Below are 21,104 nucleotides of genomic sequence, written 5' to 3'. Positions count from 1 at the left end.
CACTACTCACTCATGTAACCTCTCAAGTCAGTAACCAGGGCAGAACAAATAACACCCTCAGAGGCCATTCACCAGGTGCTGAGCTCCTCTAGGTCAGTATTTTCAAGAGTTTGATTGAAATGTACTTTCTGCTTCATGCTTTATATTTGCTGGGAAATGAAATTTATAAAGATTTGTGGAGTTTTTCACCAAGAGCAGGCATTTGTGAAATGAGGACAAATCACTTTATAGTAAATAGATGATAAACCACTCTGTCACATTAAAACAAGTAAACAGACAAGCATACATGACGTGAGTTTTCCTGAGTCACCCATGTTTTATCTTTACTTTTTATTATGGTGACAAGCCAAAAATATCAGTAAGTCTTGCACAAGGTCCTAGTTAAAAAGCAAAATCCAATATATTATGAAAAAGGATATGCTGGGTTTTGCATTAGTTTTTAATTAAATGGGGGAAAGAAGCTCTCAAGGAAAAGAGCCTTCAGGCAAAGGTAGAATAACCCAAACTTTTGAATGTATGTAGAGGCTAAAGAAAGGTGAGGTGGAATCTTACTCTTGACCTAAGCGAAGTTTATATCTTTGCAGAAATGGTTTCTCTTCCTCCGACCCAAATAATTTTTTTTTTTAATTTTGAGATGGGGTCTCATTCTATCACCCAGGCTGGAGTGCAGTAGTGCAATCATGGCTCACCACAGCCTCAACTGCCCCAGCTCAAGGAATTCTCCCACCTCAGACTCCCAAGAAACTGGGACCACAGGCATGTGCTACCATGCACGGCTAATATTTTTATTATTTGTGGAGACGAAGTCTCGCTATGTTGCCTAGGCTGGTCTAGGACTACTGGACTCCACTGATTCTCTCACCTCAGCCTTTCAAAGTGTTGGGATTACTGACATGAGTCACTGTGCCCAGCCCCCCAAATTCTTAACTACTGAAAATATCTCTGAATACTGAATTAACATAACTAATACAAATACAGTAAAACTGAATATTCTTTTCCTGCTGGGAAGAAATATTTTCCAGCCAAAATACTCCAACAAATAAAGAAGTTGTGTTTTAGAAAGCTAGCACTTAATTCTCGATATAGATAGTAAAATCCTGATAGTTTTGGGGGCAGTGAAATTATGTTAATTGTGTCCTAAAACTATTACTTGTATATTTTAACTGGATGAGACTGTTCTAATAGAGGTATAATTTACATAGAAAAAAATGCACAGATTTAACTAAGCTGTTCAATGAGTTTTGATAAATGTATACCTCTATGTAATTATATTCAAATCAAAATTTGAAACATTTCCATCAACACAGAGAATCTTACTATATCTCCTTCCAGTCCGTTGCTCCCTAGAGGCCACCAGTGTTCTGGTTTTTATCATTATAGCTTAGTTGTGCCTATTCCATAATTCCATATAAACAAAATCATAGAGTATGTACTCTATGTCCCTTTGTTCAACATGTTTTAGAGATCCCTATTCTTATTTTTGCATACATCGATAGTTCATTTCTTTTTTGCTGAGTAATATTCTATATTACGAATATACCAAAATCTGTTTATGTATTTACATGTTGACAGACATTTGGATTTTTCTTTTCCACTTTGCAGCTATTATAAATAATGGTGTTATAAAATTCTTCTATAAGTCTTTTTGTGGATATTTTCATTTCTTTTGGATAAATACCCAATAACATAACTATTAAATCATAGTATATATATGTGTGTGTGTGTGTGTGTGCGTGTATATATATATATATATGCATGCTTATTTTTGGAAACATAAGGATATAATGAAAAAGGAAATATGTGAATCTTAAAAGCATGAAGATTGCTATCTTGCCTTTTTTTTATTTAATTCAGACTATTGTTTAAAAAACATTACCTAGTTTGTATGCACTGCTTTTATCAATTACATTTTTATCTTTATCCCATTTCACTAAACATTTCAAAAATTAAGTTATGGTTATGTATACCTTTCATAATGTAAATATTCCATAATTATCAAATTCTTTCTTGGTGGATATTTGTCTTTAATATTTAATTATTATAACTATTTTTTGTGATGAGAATCTATATGTGTTGTTACACATAGGCACCTACTGGTCAAAGGGTTTAAAAAGTGTGATAGATATAGAATTTATCAGCCTTTGAAAATGTCTTACTGCTCTAATATATATTTACAGAAAGGGATGACTACAAAATAAGAAATTAATTCACAGGATCCTTTTTCAACTTAATGGTGTATTTCAAATAAAGCTGTACCACACTTATGCATTGAATATGCAAGTACTGAAGCTAATTTTTGATCAAGTTATATCTGGGCTATGAAACTAGAAAAATGGAAATCAACCATCCAATTTAATGTCTGCTAACCATCCTCTGCCTGATTTTGCTATTAATAGAAACACAAGCTAAAAGTTCAGGCATGCAGTTTTCACCATGCGTACTAACTGTATCTTCCTACTATAGCTCACAAGGAACAAAGCCTCAGTACATATGGAAAAGGTATCTCTGACTGTAAAGGAACATTTTTGCAAAATTTCATTTCAGAGTCAGCATTTTAATTCATGCTACTAAGTAACTCAGAGTTAAGTTAGCAGTGCTATTGATATCAAAAGCAACTACTTTCACTCCCATTATTAGTTTAGTTGCATCGAAAAGTGCTTTAATGCTTGGTGTGTGCTGTTCAAGTTTAAATCAAATCCAACATAGATTTAAGTTTTTAACGTATTTTCTCAAAGGCACATTTTTATCTCAAATAATACTTTATTTTTAACCTGAAATAGCCCACAATATATTTTCTGGTTTTATTTCTAAGATTACTAAAAATTAAAATAGTTCTAAGGTACCATGTGTAAAGTACTACTAACGCTTCTAAGGCATAGAGTCTTAAAAAGTAAGACTGTAGTCTTACTTTTAAAATATGAAAAGCTCTCCCTTAAATATGGGGAAAACAAAATTACATATGTTCATTTTTATTATTAGATTTCAAATCTAATTTTTTACCTCCACATGAACAAACTGGTTTATGTATTCTGCCCTAAAAGCTAAAATATACTTTTAACCTATTTTAACAAAGCCTAATGAACTACATCTTCTTCTGACCAAAAACATAAGTTGTTACTTACAGCACTAAATGTTTATATTTTATACAAAATCTCTACTTCCCACAGATGGGAGTTTTAAACTTAAATTAGCCCAAAGTTCCCAATTCAAGATGCTTTCAAACATAATTATGATAAAGATAAAGGCTGTAGCAAAGTAATGTCAGGCACACATAGTGGACAGAGAATAAAGATAAGTCTTTCTCTCTGTTTCACTTGAACCAACAGCTTTAAAGTAAATATCCTAATAACTGTCTTACGGAAAAGTTTAAGTTATAATGGGAAAATTGAAATGTATTCAAAAGGAATAAATAGGAATGGGAAATGAACTAGGCAAACCAGGTAGTAAATCTGATTTAAATGAGAAACAAAAAAAGTTGTATTAGTTGCTCAGAAGTCAGAGGCACCTAAAGGAACAATTTGAAGAATATGAAAAACTTCATATAAAAAAGATGTGCTCTCAAAAGTTGAATGTCAATAGACTAAATTTTAAATCATTAGTCATCTCATTCTGTCACACAATTTCACCCTTAAGCCAGACTTCCTATAAAAAAGGAGATTTTTGTCCGATTTACTTTGGACCCAGGGAGTTTACTTAGGAGCTCTTAAAATATACCCAGTGGAGATGAAAGCCTCAAAGGCAATAGTTATAAAGACAAAGAAGGTATTTCTGATCTAGATTCACCAACCCTTGGTCACAACTAAATATGTGTTTGAGCAGGAAGCAGAAGGCATCCAGGGCACCTGAAGTGCTATTACTATCTCCAGGTTTTCAATATGTGTGTCAGGGCTGTTCACCAATGAGGAAACTAAGGCTGCCATTTCTAAGGCACAACAGTATGACAGAGAAAAATCATAAAACTGCAGATTCAACAAACAAAAAACAATTTTTTCATTGAGTGCCCTAACTACCACCCTAGGGAAGCTCTCAACCTCTGTGCCCTTCAGCATTCATCTTCACCTGCAATTGCACAAATCTTACTTACAGAACTGTAGCTAGTGGGGACATATCTATCTCCCCTGCTGGGCTGGAAGTCCTCATTCAGCTTTGTCAGCATCGGCACTCACTTAACATCCTCCAGTCTGGTCTCCCACTTCCCCATGTAGCCTCATTCCCTACCTTCTTCTGCAGAGACCCTTTACTCTAGTAATGAGAAATATGCGTGCTTCTACAAAGTCATTTATAATGCATCTGTGCACTTGTCCTTGTCCCTGCTCCTTTCTCTGCCTAGATCCCCCTTCTCCATTTCCAGACCCATTCTCCATCTTCTCCCTTTCTGTTGTCATCAGAAGACACAGTTTTAACATTATCTATCCATGAAAATTTTTCTGAGATCTCTTCTGTTATCTCTTGATATCATGCCTATAATTCTACTAAACCACACATCACACTGCATCCTATTTTTTTTTCTCACGTTAGTCTCCCCAATAACACTAAAATTCCTTAACATTAAAGGCAATGATTTAGCTTTGTAAAACTAGGACTTTGAAATGAGCCTGATATATATTTTTATATATATATATATGTAATATGTATAAATATATATATATATAAATATATATATTTACTGAATGAGCAGTAAGATGCTCATTTCAAAGTCCTATATATATATATATATACACACACCCAAATACACACACACCGCTCATTTATAATATTACAATGACATAGCCTTTAGTGTTTAAATGAGTCTAAGAACAGCAATATTAACTCTATGTTCTCTGTAACTTAAGTACTATAATGCTCTCACAAATGTTAAACATACTTTAATAATGGTGGGGAAATGAGGAGACTCTGATTAAAAATACCTAACTCTTTGATAAGCTAGACACACCCTGCTAAGGGAAATCCAAGTTCTGGCAAGAGAGCTTGGAAAGCAATTCAATTCATTTGCTACACATTTACTGAATCCATCTTCCATGGTGTCACAATCAGTAGTTTGCAAATGGACACTACCTTAAATATCAGAAAAGGCTTAAAATTCAAAGAGAACTTTCTTCTGAAAGGTCAATAAAAGAAGCAGACATCTCTAACTCATGTGTGTGGGACATGGAAGCCAGTCAGATGATGAGAAGTAATAAGAGTCCTAACCAAACGCCAACTAAAGCATCAAGGATGCTTACCAAACCGGAAGGAAAACATCCTGTATCAACCTAGCAAAGGCTCTGAGAGAAAAACCACAAACCCTATTGTTTGGTGAAACATTAGGTTATCAGCAGTATTGAAACAAAAATGTTTGTGGTCTTGAGCTGCCTACAAGTAATAGATTTTCAGGTTACCATTCTAAAGAGAGATGAGATTAGCAGTCCAAATAAAACACTAATATTGACCTCTGATGAGCCAACCAGGAGACAACTGGTGTGCACAATCTGATTAGGAGAATTCTGGAAAAGGTGAGAGGCTACATTTCCACAACCTCAGTGTATACTTGGAGCTCATTTTCTCTAAAATTAAAAAAAAAAAAAACACTAAGGTAAATTATCTCTAAAAGTCTAGCTTTTCCTCCTCATAGCACTGCTACTGCAGCCACTGAAATCACTGTGATCAGAAACTCTGCCTTAAAACTCTATTCAATAAGGCCAGTGATACAGCTAAACTGTTCTTTATACTCATAGGGGCCAGTATCAATTGTACATAATGTCATATTTCTGGACATATTTAAGTTATAAAACAAATAAATGAAGGATAGAAGAAAGGAACTGTGAGTGCGTATAAAAACAGTGATTAATATTGCCAGAGTATTTTTTTCCTCCAGATCTGTATTTTACTTCAATAATACTCTTTAATCAAGTTTTGGCCAGGTAAGGAATCTTCTAAAAAGATCCTTCTGTTTGCAAAAATTATGAGCATTTTCTCATTCTTATAGTTTTGCCCAAACCAATAATAGTGACTAGCATAATTTTGTAGTTATTAGAAGAAAGATCCTGATTTTTAAATGGTTGACACAATCCATCTTCTGAGCTCTAGTACAAACATTTTTTCTCTTTTATCTAAACTAGCAGCGCCAAACTTGGAGGAGAATGTAGTAGAGGAAGGGATCTTTTTTGACTTATAATAATTTATTGCAGAAAATTATGTAATTTTTTTATAAAAGCATATCATTTCTAAACCACAAGTTTAAGATGAAGTTAGTTTAGGAATAACTAAAAACCAAGATATGTTGACATGAAATACCTAATAATTCAAACCATTTTCCTGAGAAAAATCTCATTCAAAAGATTACAAATATTTTTAATGATTTTAAGAAATCAAGATAATTAGTCTTAACCATAGAAATATGGTGGCCACATATTCCCCACTGGGATACCTTATTCCTCTCTGAGAGTTTTTTCATAGGAGATGGTTAAGAAGGTTAACCTGAACTGGTGACAGCCACCATCCATGTGCTGCCAAAGAACCTTGCTTTATTTATTTATTTATTTATTTATTTTTTTTTTTTGAGATGTAGTTGCCCAGGCTGGAGTGCAATGGCACGATCTCAGCTCACTGCACCCCTCACCTCCCAGATTCAAGTGATTCTCCTGCCTCAGCCTCCCGAGTAGCTGGGATTACAGGTGCGCACCACCACACCAGGCTAATTTTTGTATTTTTAGTGGAGTCGGGGTTTCACCATGTTGGCCAGGCTGGTCTCGAACTTCTGACCTCGTGATCCGCCTGCCGCCTCGGCCTCCCAAAGGAACCTTGCTTTCTTTTCAGGTGTTTAATCATCTTAGTTCAATGGAGGGGAAAGGATGTTTATGTTACTTGATCCTCATTGTGGGATTAATACATTTTTCCCATCTAACCTCAAAACTTTCCTCCCCATGCTACCCCACCCTATAAAGTATATTTGCTCATTATATCTGGAATATATTGGGATTTGTCTTTGGTTCTCCTCCATTCTGTTGGTTTTTTTTTTCTATCTTCTTTACTTACTGAATACATGATATTGCAAGTACAAACAATGCCAAAGAAGAAAGAATAGTAAGAACAGTGCCAAAGAGCACATATTCTACTTGCTGAAAATAAAAACAAAACTCCTTAAAGAATTAAAAAGAATTTAAAAGTGGTAGACAATTTTGTGTCTGTGAAAGTCTCAGAGTTGGTATGTCCCCATTAAAGTCTAGAGCTCCCCAGGGTTATCTTGTCCAAGAAAGTTACCCGCCCAACCTCTAGGTCTAGTTCATTATTAAAAGTGCCTGCTAAAATTGGAAGTACACAGAAGAAACTTTACAGGTAAAACAATTAAAACTATGTGCACAAAACAAAACAGACTGTATAACACATACACACACACACACACACACACACACACACACACACTCCATGATTGGACTGTAGGCTAAAGAGGTCTTCAAGGTTTCTGGTACAAATTCCTCAATACTGAGATTCCTTCATGTACCGATTACTAGTGATAGGGGAATTTGAAGGACAGCTAGGTTTATCTTTGGACAATTAATTACTAAGAGAGTCATTTGGTTCTTACAGCATTAACACACTGGTCCTAGTTCTGCTCTTTGAGATACTTAGAAGTCTGTTATCACTTCCAGATGACCACTCTCCAGATATCTAAAGGCTAGTATCTTATTCCTACTGACTTTATTACTTTAAAGTAAATGTGCCATTTCTCTACATCCATTTTTAATGCAACAATGCAACAAAATTTGCACTTAAAAAACAAACAAATTGATACACGAAAGCAAGAATGTTGTGGATGACACAAAGGGAGTTCACAGTCGCAGCCCACCTCTAAAGAGGTTTCACTCACTCAGTATTGACAGGGACTGCTCCAAAAATTCCTCAAATAGCTTGAGACTCATCAGTATGCTGGTGTGCCTCGTCTAAATATTCTCTGTTCACCAACCCTCTCTACATTATGACAATCATGCCTGGAGCCAAGCGTGATCTGACCAACAAAAAGTAGGACTCCTGACATCTCCCTCTTCCTAATATCATTTAAGTGGTGTCAGTTTCATTAGTGGTCCCATCACACTGCTGGGTCACTTGAGATTGTCACTGTGGTGACAAGGCAGGTCATTCCCTTTCTATGTTTATGTAATTGGCTTTATGACCCCTCAATGTATGATTTCATATTGAACAACATCGAATTCAGGCCATCCAAAGGTGTATGAAGAAAATTATCTAGAAAGTTGCCTCAAGGAAATATCTGTATAAAACTTTCTAGATTTTATTTATTCACTCACATTGATTCTAATCTGAGGTCTGAAATGGAAAAACAGCCTTTTAGCTGAAAGCTTCAGACAGTAATTTGGAGCACTTTGATTCTGAGTGAAACACACATACACATTTATCATTATATGCAAACTGGTCTGTACAATTAGAGCCTTATTTTTGACCTTTAAGATACACTTAGTAATTTTCAATACACAATACTGAATTTTTTTTAAAAAACGATTTTTCTAGACATTTGAAAGTCCTTTGACCAAACTTTGATTTAATTCTTAAATATAGACTGCAATGTAATTGATACTAAATAATAATTGTTCATTTTATGATCATAAGAAAAATTAACACATACTACTAAATAATAACTGTTCATTTTATGATCATAAGAAAAATTAACACAAACAAACAAAAAAGCACAAGCTTCTTTTTACACAATCACCTGCCTTCCAGAACTATGCTGTGCCCTGGGCTACAAAGTACACAATTCAGGCCAGATTTTACTTTCAGAAACATTTCCCCTTGTAGCTGTTGATGTCTCATAGATATCAGAATAACACTGTGCTTTGAAACGATCTGCTGATATCATTAATTTTCAGGAGAGAAGGGAGGCTCCTCCCGCACTGCTCATGACTAAGACGATCTGTGTGGAAACAAGCTCCTGGTTGCTTAGAAATGTATTGGCTCTTGGCTGTTTCCCACTCTACTTGAATCCATAACCCTCTGTCTGCTTGAGATATCATCATTCATCTTCAGAGTCATGGAGTGTTAGGCCACAAAAAAGAAGTTATTATCTGAAACTCCTTTTAGAGATTCCTATTAAGTGAAGAAAGAGCCAGAGTAACAGTTAAGTAACTAACAAAATTTAAATATTCATACACTTCTACGCCTCTCTGGTCATTTTTATGTGGCTTTTTTTTAAAAAAAGAAATTCATGAGCTTTTTTCAGATTACTAAAGTAATACCTGATCATTGTAAGAAGGCAAAAAAATTCAGAGGTGTATGAAGTTCCATCGTCATCCCTCCTGTTTCTCCAAACTGTGCCTCCGAGACAACCCATTTTAGAAGCCTGATGAGTATCATTCCATGTTTTGTTAACATGTTTACAAAGTCTTATATAAGTGCTAGGATTATAGGTGTGAGCCACAGTGCCTGATTATAATTTGCTTTTTAATTTAACATTATTATCATGAATAGCTTTCCAAGCAAATAAGCAGTTTGACCACATTGTTTTGAGGCACTGCACAGTATTCCGCGGAAGGAATGTAAAATAATGCACATAAGCATCCCCCTTTCAGTGAACAACGTCTCTTCCAGTTTGCTATTGCAATGCTAGTTAACACAGTGATACAGATTTCTCTACATATTTCTGTTTTTTATTTTATAGGGTATATGCCTATATGTGAGAGTGATATACCAATGTACACATTCTTAATTTTTTTATGTGTTACCTAACTACTCTCCCAAAAGAGTCAACGGTGTCAGTGCACGCTCTTTTCCCAACAATTTTGATTGTATTGGATGTTGTCAACTTTTCTAAATGGTTTCAAGATAGTGGGTAAAAATAAATCGCATTTTACTGTTTTAAGGCATACTTCTATGGCATGAGTGTAAATATTCTAAACTGTTATTTTATTGTAGTTCTTATTAAAGGTTATAATCATCACTTGTCAAGACACAGTGAGCTATTTTTCCACACTACTTTTGAAAATCCAGAAGGTCACAAAACTCACATATTTCTTTTTTAAGTGTCCCATGAAATACAAATGTTAACTTACCTACTAGCAAACTTAATACTGCAATTCTATTATAAGAATTAAACTATGGACGTTATTGGTATCAAACCATAAGATTCTAATTTTAATCATCTGAACTAAGTGTCAATCATAACAACCAGAAGAGATCTGCCAATCTATCAAACAAGGTAGAGATCAAACAAACAAGACAACAACCAAAATCTATGCAGATTATCACTAAGAACATGATATGATCCAGTGGAGCTCCTTTGAATTGAGGGATAGGGAAGGATTATGTGAGGTGGTAATAATTAAACTGAGATCTGAGTGTCAAAAAGAACCAGGTGAGGGAGAAGAGGAGACTAGGAAGGCACAGACAAGGAGTAGAAAGGCCAATGTGTCTACAAAATAGTGAGAGTGGGAGAGAATAGGAGGATAGAAGGAGGAATTTTAAAGATTAAAAGAGAAGTAGATTTGAGGATAGGAGATAGGAACTAGGAGTCCTGTTTGCACATTTGAAGTTTAAGGCCTATTATAAATCCAAGGGTAGATGAGGATCAGCAACTCAAGAGATGGCTCTAGGGGCCAGGATGGACAATACAGATTTAGCGGACACTGGCATCAAGATACCATTTAAAGCCACTTGAGATCATCTAGGGGTTATCCAGAGAAGCAAAAAATTAGTCAATGAAAGTGTAAACAGGGATATAACATCAGTTAAGCACTAGTCTTCAAAAACACAGCAGTATTACACTTTGATTTATGCAAAAAAAGATTTTAAATATCAGATATATCCAAAGTTGTAACATGCATTATTTTAAATGGCTTGGGAGTTCATTATAAGGAACCCCATGCTGAGTCATCTTATAAGGCAAAAATTTTATATTAAAATACCAATAATACCCTCTAAAGAGTGTTTGTGAATTCAGATATTTACCTGTGAGGTGGTGGCATTTTAAATGAGTCATTATTAGAGTGATATAGGTATTAATACAAAATGGTCTGGCCTCAAAAGTGAAACAGAAAACTATCTGTCACAAGACCTTATCTGATACACAAAAAGTTTAATAATGCAGGAAATAACAAAAAATAAGAAAATCTTGTGTGAGACAGTAACTTAACAAGTGTAAGTACTTTGATTCCGGTGACCTTGAGAATGAGTGCCTCCTTAAATTTTGTACCCCAGGTGATTCTCTTCCCTCAGCCTGGTCCCAGACAAGTTGATTCCTTTTCTTTAGCCTAAAAACACGTGCTTCATTTATTCAAATGATTAAAATTCAAGAATGTGCACATATTAATTAAAATGTTGACATCTAAAAGTCCAAATTGGAGGTGCCGTGGTCTCAAGAAGCCTTAAAAATATATAAATGCACGACCTAACAAAAATGAAAGTAAACAGACTTCAACTAATAATGTTAATCTCATAATTTATCTCATATCATGTAATTGATTCTTAGAGAATCACTTTTGAAAGTTCAACACTGTACATCATAAAATCTATCTTTAATTTTCCAATCTGTTTACAAGTGTGTTTCCTCTAATAACGACAGTAATAAGGAAAATGGCTTTACAATAAAATTCTAACACATACACACACAAAATTCACTGAAAGATCTGTTCTGTTTTGAAGCCATTAAATAAGTGCCAGGGATTTTCCAAGTAAGTAATTGAAACTCTTAAAACACTTGGAGGCTTGGAAAAAAAAGTTTTCACATCTCAATACAAGTTTAATTTCTTGATGCATGAATAAGCAATTTTAGCAGATAATCTATTTCCATGATGTTTAAAATGTATTCTTTATGATAATATATATTATAAATATGAAATTAATAAATCTTGATTAAATTCCAAGTAATAAATACATAAGAATTCAAGAATTATGATTTTCTTAATTGACATTTTAGCTTTATTCTAAAGGAAAACATAATAAGCCTAATACATACACCAGGAGAAAACAAAGAATAAAATAGAACGGACTTAAATAAATTTGCTCAGTTCAGTGACAAAACCAGAAAATGAAGAAACAGTTTACTTTTAAATATCATTCACATTCCTCAGCCTCTAATTGGCTTATTCATATAATTTGCTGTTTACAGAAAATTTAGTTTTTTCAACAGCCACCAAGATCTTATTTCAAAGTTCAAAAAAATGTAATTAGAAAAAATAGATACTTTAATTCCAAAAATGCTGTAATTAAAATTAACTTTCATATCAAGTACATTAAACTGCATAGTCTAAAAACTTAATTTCCAATTCCTAACTCATATTGCAACATGCTAATAAAATGAGGATGAATGAAACTAGCAAAGTCTGTACTTTTCATAAATAACTACATGAAAACTTGAAAAGAGAAGTACCGTATATTTATTCAACAGTAGAAGAAACAGCTACCACTTTTTAAATGCGATTTATGTAGTTATCTCATCACTCAATATGGGCTAAGTAAATAAATAAAAGACAACAAAGATTAAAGAAATAAACTCATTAGAAAATAAAACAATGATCGAAGAAATAGTATTCACACAAAATTCAAAAAGGACAGACAAATCATAAACAGAAAAAAACCGCCCTATAAGGATAGAAACAGGAAAAAAAAAAAAAAAAGCAGTAAGTAAAAGTAAGGCAACATAAATAAGTAGCATGCTTACACTGCAGACAATGTCATCATGATTAAATGCCAGGTGTGAAAGAGAAAGAGTCTTACCTGAGTGAGGAACACACATGATATATAAAGCAAATAAGAACAGGAGAGGACTGGGCTTCCATTTCCAATGGCAGCTCCACATTCGATCTGAGCGAAACATCCTGCAAAGAAAGAAAATGGCAATTAGGACATTCAACATTCAGTAAAGCATTATGACAAATAAAGTAAAAACTATAGGTTTCCAGTAGGGACTGGAAAATAAACCTTTTTCTTCCTTGCTTCCAAATAGAGGAGGAACTTAAAAGATGACGACGACTTGATCACTTCCTTCAAGCTAATTAGCAAAAGAAAATAAATCCATGCATTTTATTGCCACATGGTAGCACTTTCCTTATCAAAATATATATAATAGGTGATTTCTGCATGAAGATGGGTAGTCAGACAATTCAAAAAAATTATTTATTAAAAAATAAAGCAATGTTAGCTTCAGCCTCACCAGACTCATGTTCATCTGGGTAGAAGAAGGATGTTTCTATTGACCTTCCTTATAATCTCCCAGAAATTTAGACTGTAAGGAAATGTTTTCCTTAATGTCTGCTGCTTTACAAATGGAAATATTTAACATAAAACCAAATTGCCCAAACTCTGTTCTATCCCCTAAAGTGATACCTTGAAGCATTAACAATCCAAAAAAGGTAAAGTCTTTATATATAAAATAGCTATAAAGTTTTTAAATGGCTATTGAACACCAGGTATTATAGAAAGTAGTAAATGACATTAGACGGAGAGGTAGTGTTTTGAAAACTCAACAATCCTTCTGCACGACTTACTCATTTAATTCTGAAAATTATACTTAATAATGATTTAGAAAGGAACATTCATATTACATTGTCTCAAAACAATAGTATAATACAGTTCATTGAATCAGCACCATCCAAAAAAAAGGCAAACCAGCAAAGAAGGAAGAAATTACAAAAATCAGTCATCAAAAAGGACCATAAGTGGACTGGTGAGCAGAAGAGTTGTGAGGCAGGAAGGTAAGTAAGCAATAGTCAGAAATCTCCAGGAAACCTGAAAATCCCCTGAGAGAGAGTTACTTTGCCTGTAAGTAGTAACTGAGACTCATTTTATCAAGGAGCAACTAATAAGATACTTTAGGGTTACAGTAATATCTACCCTAAAGCCTGAAGTTTGCTTACCTGAGCAAAATGTGTAATACTAAACAGAAAAGCAGAAAGGGAAATACTCAAATGAGCAAAATTAGACATCAAAGGACTCCTGCACTTGCCTCAGGCCTGCATTTTTAAACTTTAAGAGACCATCTCCATCTCATAGCCAAGAGAACAAGCTTAGAGTGAGACAGATCTGGTTTGCTACTTATGAACTATGCTGCAAACCTTGGGAAATTGCTTGATCGCCTTGTGCCTCCTATTTCTTACCTGTAAAATAAGGAACAGCAATGAACCTAGTCCACAGTGTTGCTGAGATGATTACATAAGACGATGCCTTTCAAGAACAGTTCCTGACACTCAGCAAGTACTCAATAAATATTAGCTATTATTATTATTACTATCATTCCAGGCATTCTCATTCAAGTGGTGTTATTCTGTCCACAGTGAAATCAAAGGAAAAGACTCAAGCAAGAGTCAACAAGATTAATCTCATATGCCAACACCAATCAATTGACTTTGTGGTCACTTCTGGGAACACCTGGGCCAGAAATGAAATTGGTTATTCATGTTTGCTATGAATAAAGAAATGTTAAGTAGTATCTGAAACTCAAGCCATGTTTTAGTATTCACCAAACTAGAAGCTCTAGAATCATGCAGCTCTCCTGATGGAAATTCTAAACTAGGAAAATTCGAAACCAGGAAAAGGTTAAGATTTGAAGAGTATCTGTTGTTTGCAAGTTATGTTTTCAAATCCATCCATCCAAAATATTTGAGATTAAAAGAAGTACTGCTAATGAGAAGTATGTTTTAGTAAGTAAGAAATTAGTAATTATAATAATGGATGTGGACTCTCGAACAGCACCAACTTACCTCCTGGTGCCTCTATAAACTGTGTGGTTTGTAGGGCAAGTACTTAAACCCTTAGTCTTTTCTTCTGTAAATAGGATATTACCCACCAAAAAGAACTTGAAATAACAGTACAGGGTAATCTGTCGGGGCTTTTAGAACGGTAGGTGACAAACTTCCGTTCCATAGAAAGTTTACTTATTTGGAAGAATAGGCCTGTTTCCTACTGATGCTGGATGAATGAGTATGCTTTTAAAACAAAAGCACAATTATATATTCAAAGAAATTTAGAGCTAGGAGGACCAATGCTGAAGTCTAATCTAACCTCATTTCACAAAAAAAGGAAACTTAGGTCCAGAAAAATAAAGAGACAGACCAATCAAACCTGGCTGTCACCCTTACAGATATTAACAGAAGGATGTATCAGCTCAAGAGAATTCCCAGCTTCTTACACTTTTTGACATACGACAATCATCTTTCATCAACGTGTGAATAATGGCTCTCTCTCAGATTCATTTAATCTCTAAATAATACTCATAGATTCCTGCTCATTAGTTTGGCCACAAAACACTGTTTATGCGCTCAGGCAACTTCTTTGCTATAAAAGGTTTCAGCATTTAGGGATTCCATATTCAATTCTGAAGCTGTCTTATGAAAGCTGCCTGCAATCCTATCAGTTGCAAATGATAACCATGGCTTAAGGCATTCCATGTCTCCAGACTCTATCACTTCAGACAGAAAAGAAACCCAACAAGGCAAGCACTTGTAACTAAACAAACCATAGGACAGGCCAACTTTCATCCACTTTACTGTTTACTGAAGAAGATAAACAAATAAATTAAGAATAGAACAGAGGAAGGAAAGTACTATGTGTTTTCTCAGGGGATCACTTAGCAAAGATATATCCCTGAGATTTAAATAACTATCTCCCAAGAATGGAAAATCCTGAACAGGGTTACTAAGGTTCTAAATAGGAACTACAAGGAAAAAAAACACACACACACAAAAGTACACTCTTAAACCATTTTGATTGTGGCCTTAAAGTTCTACTGAAGACAGCAGGAACATTTTTTAAGTAAAAGACAGTCATAGATTCCTATATCTGGAAGAAACCTAAAGATTATGCAAAAAAAACCTATCATCTTACAGGTGAAGAACTGAGATACTAAACTACTTGCCCAAGATCATAAGATCAGTGGTGTCAGAGCCAAAAGATCCTTTTTGTCACTTGGCTTCCAACCTAGCATCGTTTTTGAGACCCACACTACCTCTGTTGCAAACTTGTTCCCTTTTTCAATCTACGTAGGCTACAAAATACAATTTGCTTTAGTCCTGTTTCTGGAAGCTTTAGAATGTAACCCTTCTATAGAATTGCTTTAAATGTGGATATGATTCCTTGTAAGCATTATTTTATCCAAATGGATCACCGAAATAATCTTAAAAACCTACCACTTTCCATCTCTCTACTCCTACTGGTTTCCCCAAAAGTCACAATTTAAAGAGAAATTAGTGAAGAAATTTTGATATTAGTAGAGAAATTGATATGATACTAATGCAATCAATACCAGCAACTGTCAGAAATAACTGCTTTCACCATATCCCAACTCTGTTTCTATGGCAAATCTTTTCATAAAAGGGACTGGCGAATGGCAGAGAAAAGACCTTAATTCTTCCAGAATGAAAAGAACAGTAATTTGGTTTATTCAAGTCTGCTCATAATTGTTTTTCTTTTTTTTTGGCTAAAGATCATGCTCCTGAGCCAAAGCAAGGTATTTTTAAAAAAGTGCTATTCTATTAACTCGATTTGAGTACCTTTATTAAGCTGGGTGTACCTCCACTTCAAAAAGGCTGATTTGTTCCTCAACCCTGCACAAATCTTAAACTTTATTTGAACAGTAACATGCATAACTGGCTTATACTAGAGGTGAGAGTAAAACTCAGCCTTAAGAATTACACACATAGGTACGCAAGAATGAGTACACGTGAAACGGGAAATCTGAAAAAGAGAAGTAAATTGTGTCAATATACTGGTTTTAATATTGTACTATAGGTTTTCCAAATGCTACCATTGGGGGAACTGGGTCAAAGGTATACAGGATCTCTATTTTTTGGCAACTATATTTGAAGTTAGAAATATCTTTAAAATTTCAATTGAAAAATTAAACTCTTAAGCCCTTATGTATACAACTTGTTCTCAGATGGTTCAGAAAAAAATTGTGTGTGTGTGTGTGTGTGTGTGTGTGTGTGTGTGTGTGTGTACAGGAGGGGCTGGTGGGGGGGCAGGAAAGGAGGAACGGGAATGATTAAACAAATGGGACCAATAATTAGAATAGGTGATTCTGGGTAAAAGGTATAGAGGTGTGTTCTTTGCATTACTTTTATTCTTGAAAACTTCCTGTAGATTTAAAATGATTTCTAAAAGAGTTAAAAAATTCACATTTACACTGAAACATATCACTGTTTTCATGTCACGGCCCTCTCCTCACTATTGAGTATTATTGCTTTAATCACTGTCACTTTGATAAAAGAAGTTGCATCTCATTTGAATTTCCTTTATTTGGATTGTCATGTTCAAGTCATTTGTATGGTTTTCTATTACAAATATAAATATTTTCTTCATTGATTTGTGATTTCTTAAAGACTTATTTTAAATATGTTAAACTTTTGTCATATTTGCTCTGTTTTAAATAAATGAATCTTGAAGCTTTTTTTTAAGGCATTCCAGATAATTCCATTTCAAGTAATGCTTATAATAGAAAGTAACATGACACTCAGGTAGCCACATTTTTTGATTAATATATCCTTTATATGGCACCACCCCAGTCAACCAGTATGCATCTTAACATCATCCAATGTAGATAATAATCTCATCCAATTAGAAATGAAAATTGAAAGTTACAGTTTTTGCCCATGCATTCCACAAACATTGAACAATGTCTTTTCTATTTAGTCTAAATTCTAAATAGACTGTAAAAACTTTTAATCATCCCATCAGAAACGTAAACTCTGTAAGATATATAGGCCATTAGAAAAATGATGAGGTTTTAAAAAGCGGTCATTAGTTTATTTTTAATATGTAAACTAATTATCTTTCAAATCATTATTTCCAGACATCAGAGTCATGTGTCCAGTTAGGCTACAAAACTACAGGCTTCTAATATTTCCCATAAGCCAAGAGACAATAGCCTTATTCACAATTCATATTGAAAAAGCACAATGTCATGTAATTTATATAAGCCATAAATGGAACAGTAGCTTCATGCAGCTTGAGACGAATTAATGCAAGTCTTGCTACATCTACTAAATTTCTTAGGGTATGAAAAATATGCAGTCACTACAACTCCCAAATATATTCGTAAAGTCTATAATTAAAGAACTTGAGCATAACAATATACAAATACTTTCTCCACAAGGAGGAGGCAGAAAATACACTTAAGTAGTTTCTGAACTTGAATCTATTAAAATTTAAAGGATAATATAGCTTATGTTACCCATTTTAACATTTTTCAACAAGATAGTAAGAATATTAATCTTGGAAAGGTTGGTAATTCTTTCCATATATTCTAACAAACCAATACCTAAAAAGAATCAGACCATCCTAAACCACTCCATATGAATCGTAAACAGCAAAATGGAAAAAAATATACTTGCCATCTGGTAAAAAATGAAAACTTTCAGTCAAAATAGCTCAATAAAGAATCTCAGATCCAGGTATCAAGCCCTATTTTCTATGTGATTTCATATTCACGCTTTTACCCTATAATGACATGATTTTCTAATCACGAAAAATTCAAATGGACTATATAACTTAATTTCATGATCAGGAAATTTTTACATTACCTATTGATAAGTTTAACATCTTTCATTTTAAAAACAGGTATTTATACTTTTATGTGTAATATGCTTTTTTTCTCATAAGATCTAAATGCTTAGGAAAGCTGAAAAAAACTGGGCAAATATCTGCTGTTAAAATCCCTAGTATATTTGCAAGAAAAACTGAAGTTGAAAACAAGCTCATATTACTTCAAAATGTGTAGCCTGTATATGAGAACAAGTTTTATATGAAAATGCTGGCTGTATCCCAAAATAAATTTTTTCAAGTTATACCTTGCCGATTCCACTGGCATAAAGGAAACTTTAAAACTCCCAGGTGTGGAATTATTTCACATGCTGTTTCGGTAAAAATAAGTAGTTCATTTCTGATTACATCTCACAGTACCTGGAACACAGTTACAGAGTGCTAGGCTTGTGGGCACTATCATTTCTTTCTCCTATTTTAAAAATGTGTGTTGGGGAGTGGGGAAGTAGGGAATGGAAAGTGCAGGAAAGTCTGGAAAAACAGGACCTAGGGGGCAGGTCTTTCCCCATGTACTGAACTGAAAGAGTAAATTCATGTAAGATCCAGGAGTTCGGGGAAGGAGGTTAAGTACCAAGTTCTAGAAATTGTTGTGCATGAGTTAGTGGAAGGGAATAAAATGTCTGTCACGGTGTCCGCCCAAGATTAAGTAAAACATCAGAAGGAAAATTACCCATTATAAGAAAAAGAAACTTCTTAGTTGGCCACAAAAATAAGCTTGGCCCTTTCGAGTACAATCTTCGTTTTCTCATTCTGGAAGGCCAGACGGTGCTTGGCGACCCTTTCATGGGGTCGCTGTGCGCCACCTCACCATTAGGATGACAATTCTATGAAGGCAAAACCTTTTAGGTTTCTCTGTTTCCATGCCCCAATTCCCCCCGCCCCCCATAAGTCTATGGAAGTCCCCTCAAATCCTATCACGTAACGTGGCATAACCCTTAATTACTTCTTAATCTACAAAGCACACTGAAAACATTTTCTGCACACCTTAAAAAAAACTCAAACACCCCAAAGATCCAAGAATAACTTCTACAGTCAATGGTGACAATGTGTAAAGTCAACATTTTCTCGGCATACCAGTACCTTCCAAGCCCCCAGGTGTTGATCCCGGAGAGCGCCTTCTTGGCAGGGCCAGGCCCCTGGACTGAAGAGCGGTGCCTGTTACTCCTTGTTTAATTTGAATTGAACACACGTTTTCCCCATTCTTGAAGCCCTGCCCTTCTTATTAGGCTTTACGCCGCCCAAATGTGAGGTTTACCTCGCTGGGGGAAAAAAAAAAAAACCAGCCACACACACATGTCACAACTCCACTTGGCAATAGTCCCACTCCTCAGTGCCTCGAGGGGCAAACTGAAGACAAACCGGTTTATTCCCTCCGTGCAGTTGAAGTCCTTAAAAAAATCATTTCTCTTGAGGGTGAGGTGGTCGGGGAGGGGGCGGCAGAAGGTGGACACAGATAAAAGAGTGAAGGAATTCCGAGCTGAAAGGTGAGACTTACATGTTGACATTACTGCGCCGAGGTCCCCTTTGGCCGCAAGATCATCCTCCACCACTTTCCCGCTCTGCTGCCGCTGCTCTACCCAGGGGGAACCCAGGCGCCCCAGCCGTGCGCCGCGGCGGGACCCTCCTTTACGCCGTTTCTGGAGAGTTCATGGGCTTTCCCGACGGCACAAGGTGAACCCTGGAAGCGGCAGCGTTCAGCGTAGGGCCTGCGGACGAGGAAGCAGGCTGGCGGCAGGTTCCTCCTTGCAGGGAAGTTGGCAGGGTGAGGGCGAGAAGCTGAGGAAGTCGGGTGTGCATGGGGCTGGTGCTGAGGAGACCGGGCCAGGCAGGGGTGCGCGTCGCAGGTTCTCGCCCCCGCTGGCGGGAGGCGGGACTCGGCCACCACCCTGGGGACTTGGGTCCCCCTCGCGGGCGCAGGCGGCTCTCCCTGGACCCGTGCGCTCCGCCCGCGCTTCCGGCGCCGCGGCGTGACTGGAGCTGGGTTCAGGTGCGGCGGCCCCAGCTGCGGGGGGCGTATGACCCGACTCCCGCTGCCCTGGTCTGGGAGCTCCGCGGCTGGGGCTGTCCCGAAGGCGCAGCTGCCCCACCCAGGATCTTCAACCCCAGGGCCGAAAGGGAGAAGTCGCCCCACGGGGCGGGACAGGCGCTCTTGGAGCGGGCAGCGAAGGGAGAGTGGGGGGGTCGGCGTGGGGTGGGCGATGGGCGCAGAGCCGGGCTCAGCTCCCGGGCTGGGAGGGGGCAGGGCGGACCCGGAGGTCGCCGAAACGCCGGGAGCGCTGAACCCGAGAGACCCTCGGCGAGAGAAAGGAGTAGCTGGGAAGGCAGGCGCTCCTGTGGCATCTCCCCAGCATTTGCAGCCCACCCGAGTCCCCGCGCGGGTCCCCCCGCCACGCTCCCGGGCTGTTGCTTTGCTTCACTTTTCTGCCACTTTCTTTACTTAACTTTTCTGTCTTCTCTGACTAGTTCGCTTGCTCGAAAAAATGAAGGGATGTTAACAGGGGGCTGGGAAGATGGTCACATAACATTTTATTGAGAGAGATTGATTTGCCAACGTAAATCCAGCTGCTCGTTGGGGAAAGTTAGCT

The 21,104-nt window shown here is 36.4% G+C and overlaps 1 protein-coding gene across 5 annotated transcripts in view; it reads right to left on the bottom strand.

Annotated features, from left to right (window-relative positions):
• Window positions 1–20,688, bottom strand: part of ADGRG6 (adhesion G protein-coupled receptor G6) — a 140,652-nt gene extending 119,964 nt beyond the window's left edge. For 3 of the 5 annotated variants that reach the window (XM_024248993.3, XM_024248991.3, XM_024248992.3), the window contains exons 1-2: window positions 20,015–20,611; window positions 12,703–12,803 (exon numbers count right to left, since the gene is read on the bottom strand). In XM_024248993.3, coding sequence (XP_024104761.1) covers window positions 12,703–12,803; window positions 20,015–20,016 — 103 coding nt within the window. In that variant the 5' untranslated portion in view covers window positions 20,017–20,611. Of the gene's footprint in view, window positions 1–12,702; window positions 12,804–19,599; window positions 19,784–20,014 lie in introns of those variants that run through there. The other 2 variants (XM_024248994.3, XM_054558236.2) reach the window with 2 other exon arrangements.
• Between the last annotated feature and the right edge of the window lie 416 nt (window positions 20,689–21,104).

Source organism: Pongo abelii, chromosome 5, assembly GCF_028885655.2.
Source record: "Pongo abelii isolate AG06213 chromosome 5, NHGRI_mPonAbe1-v2.0_pri, whole genome shotgun sequence".
NCBI lineage: Eukaryota > Metazoa > Chordata > Mammalia > Primates > Hominidae > Pongo > Pongo abelii.
The sequence above is the reverse complement of the archived record's forward strand: the minus strand, read 5'-3'. Positions and strand labels throughout refer to the sequence as shown.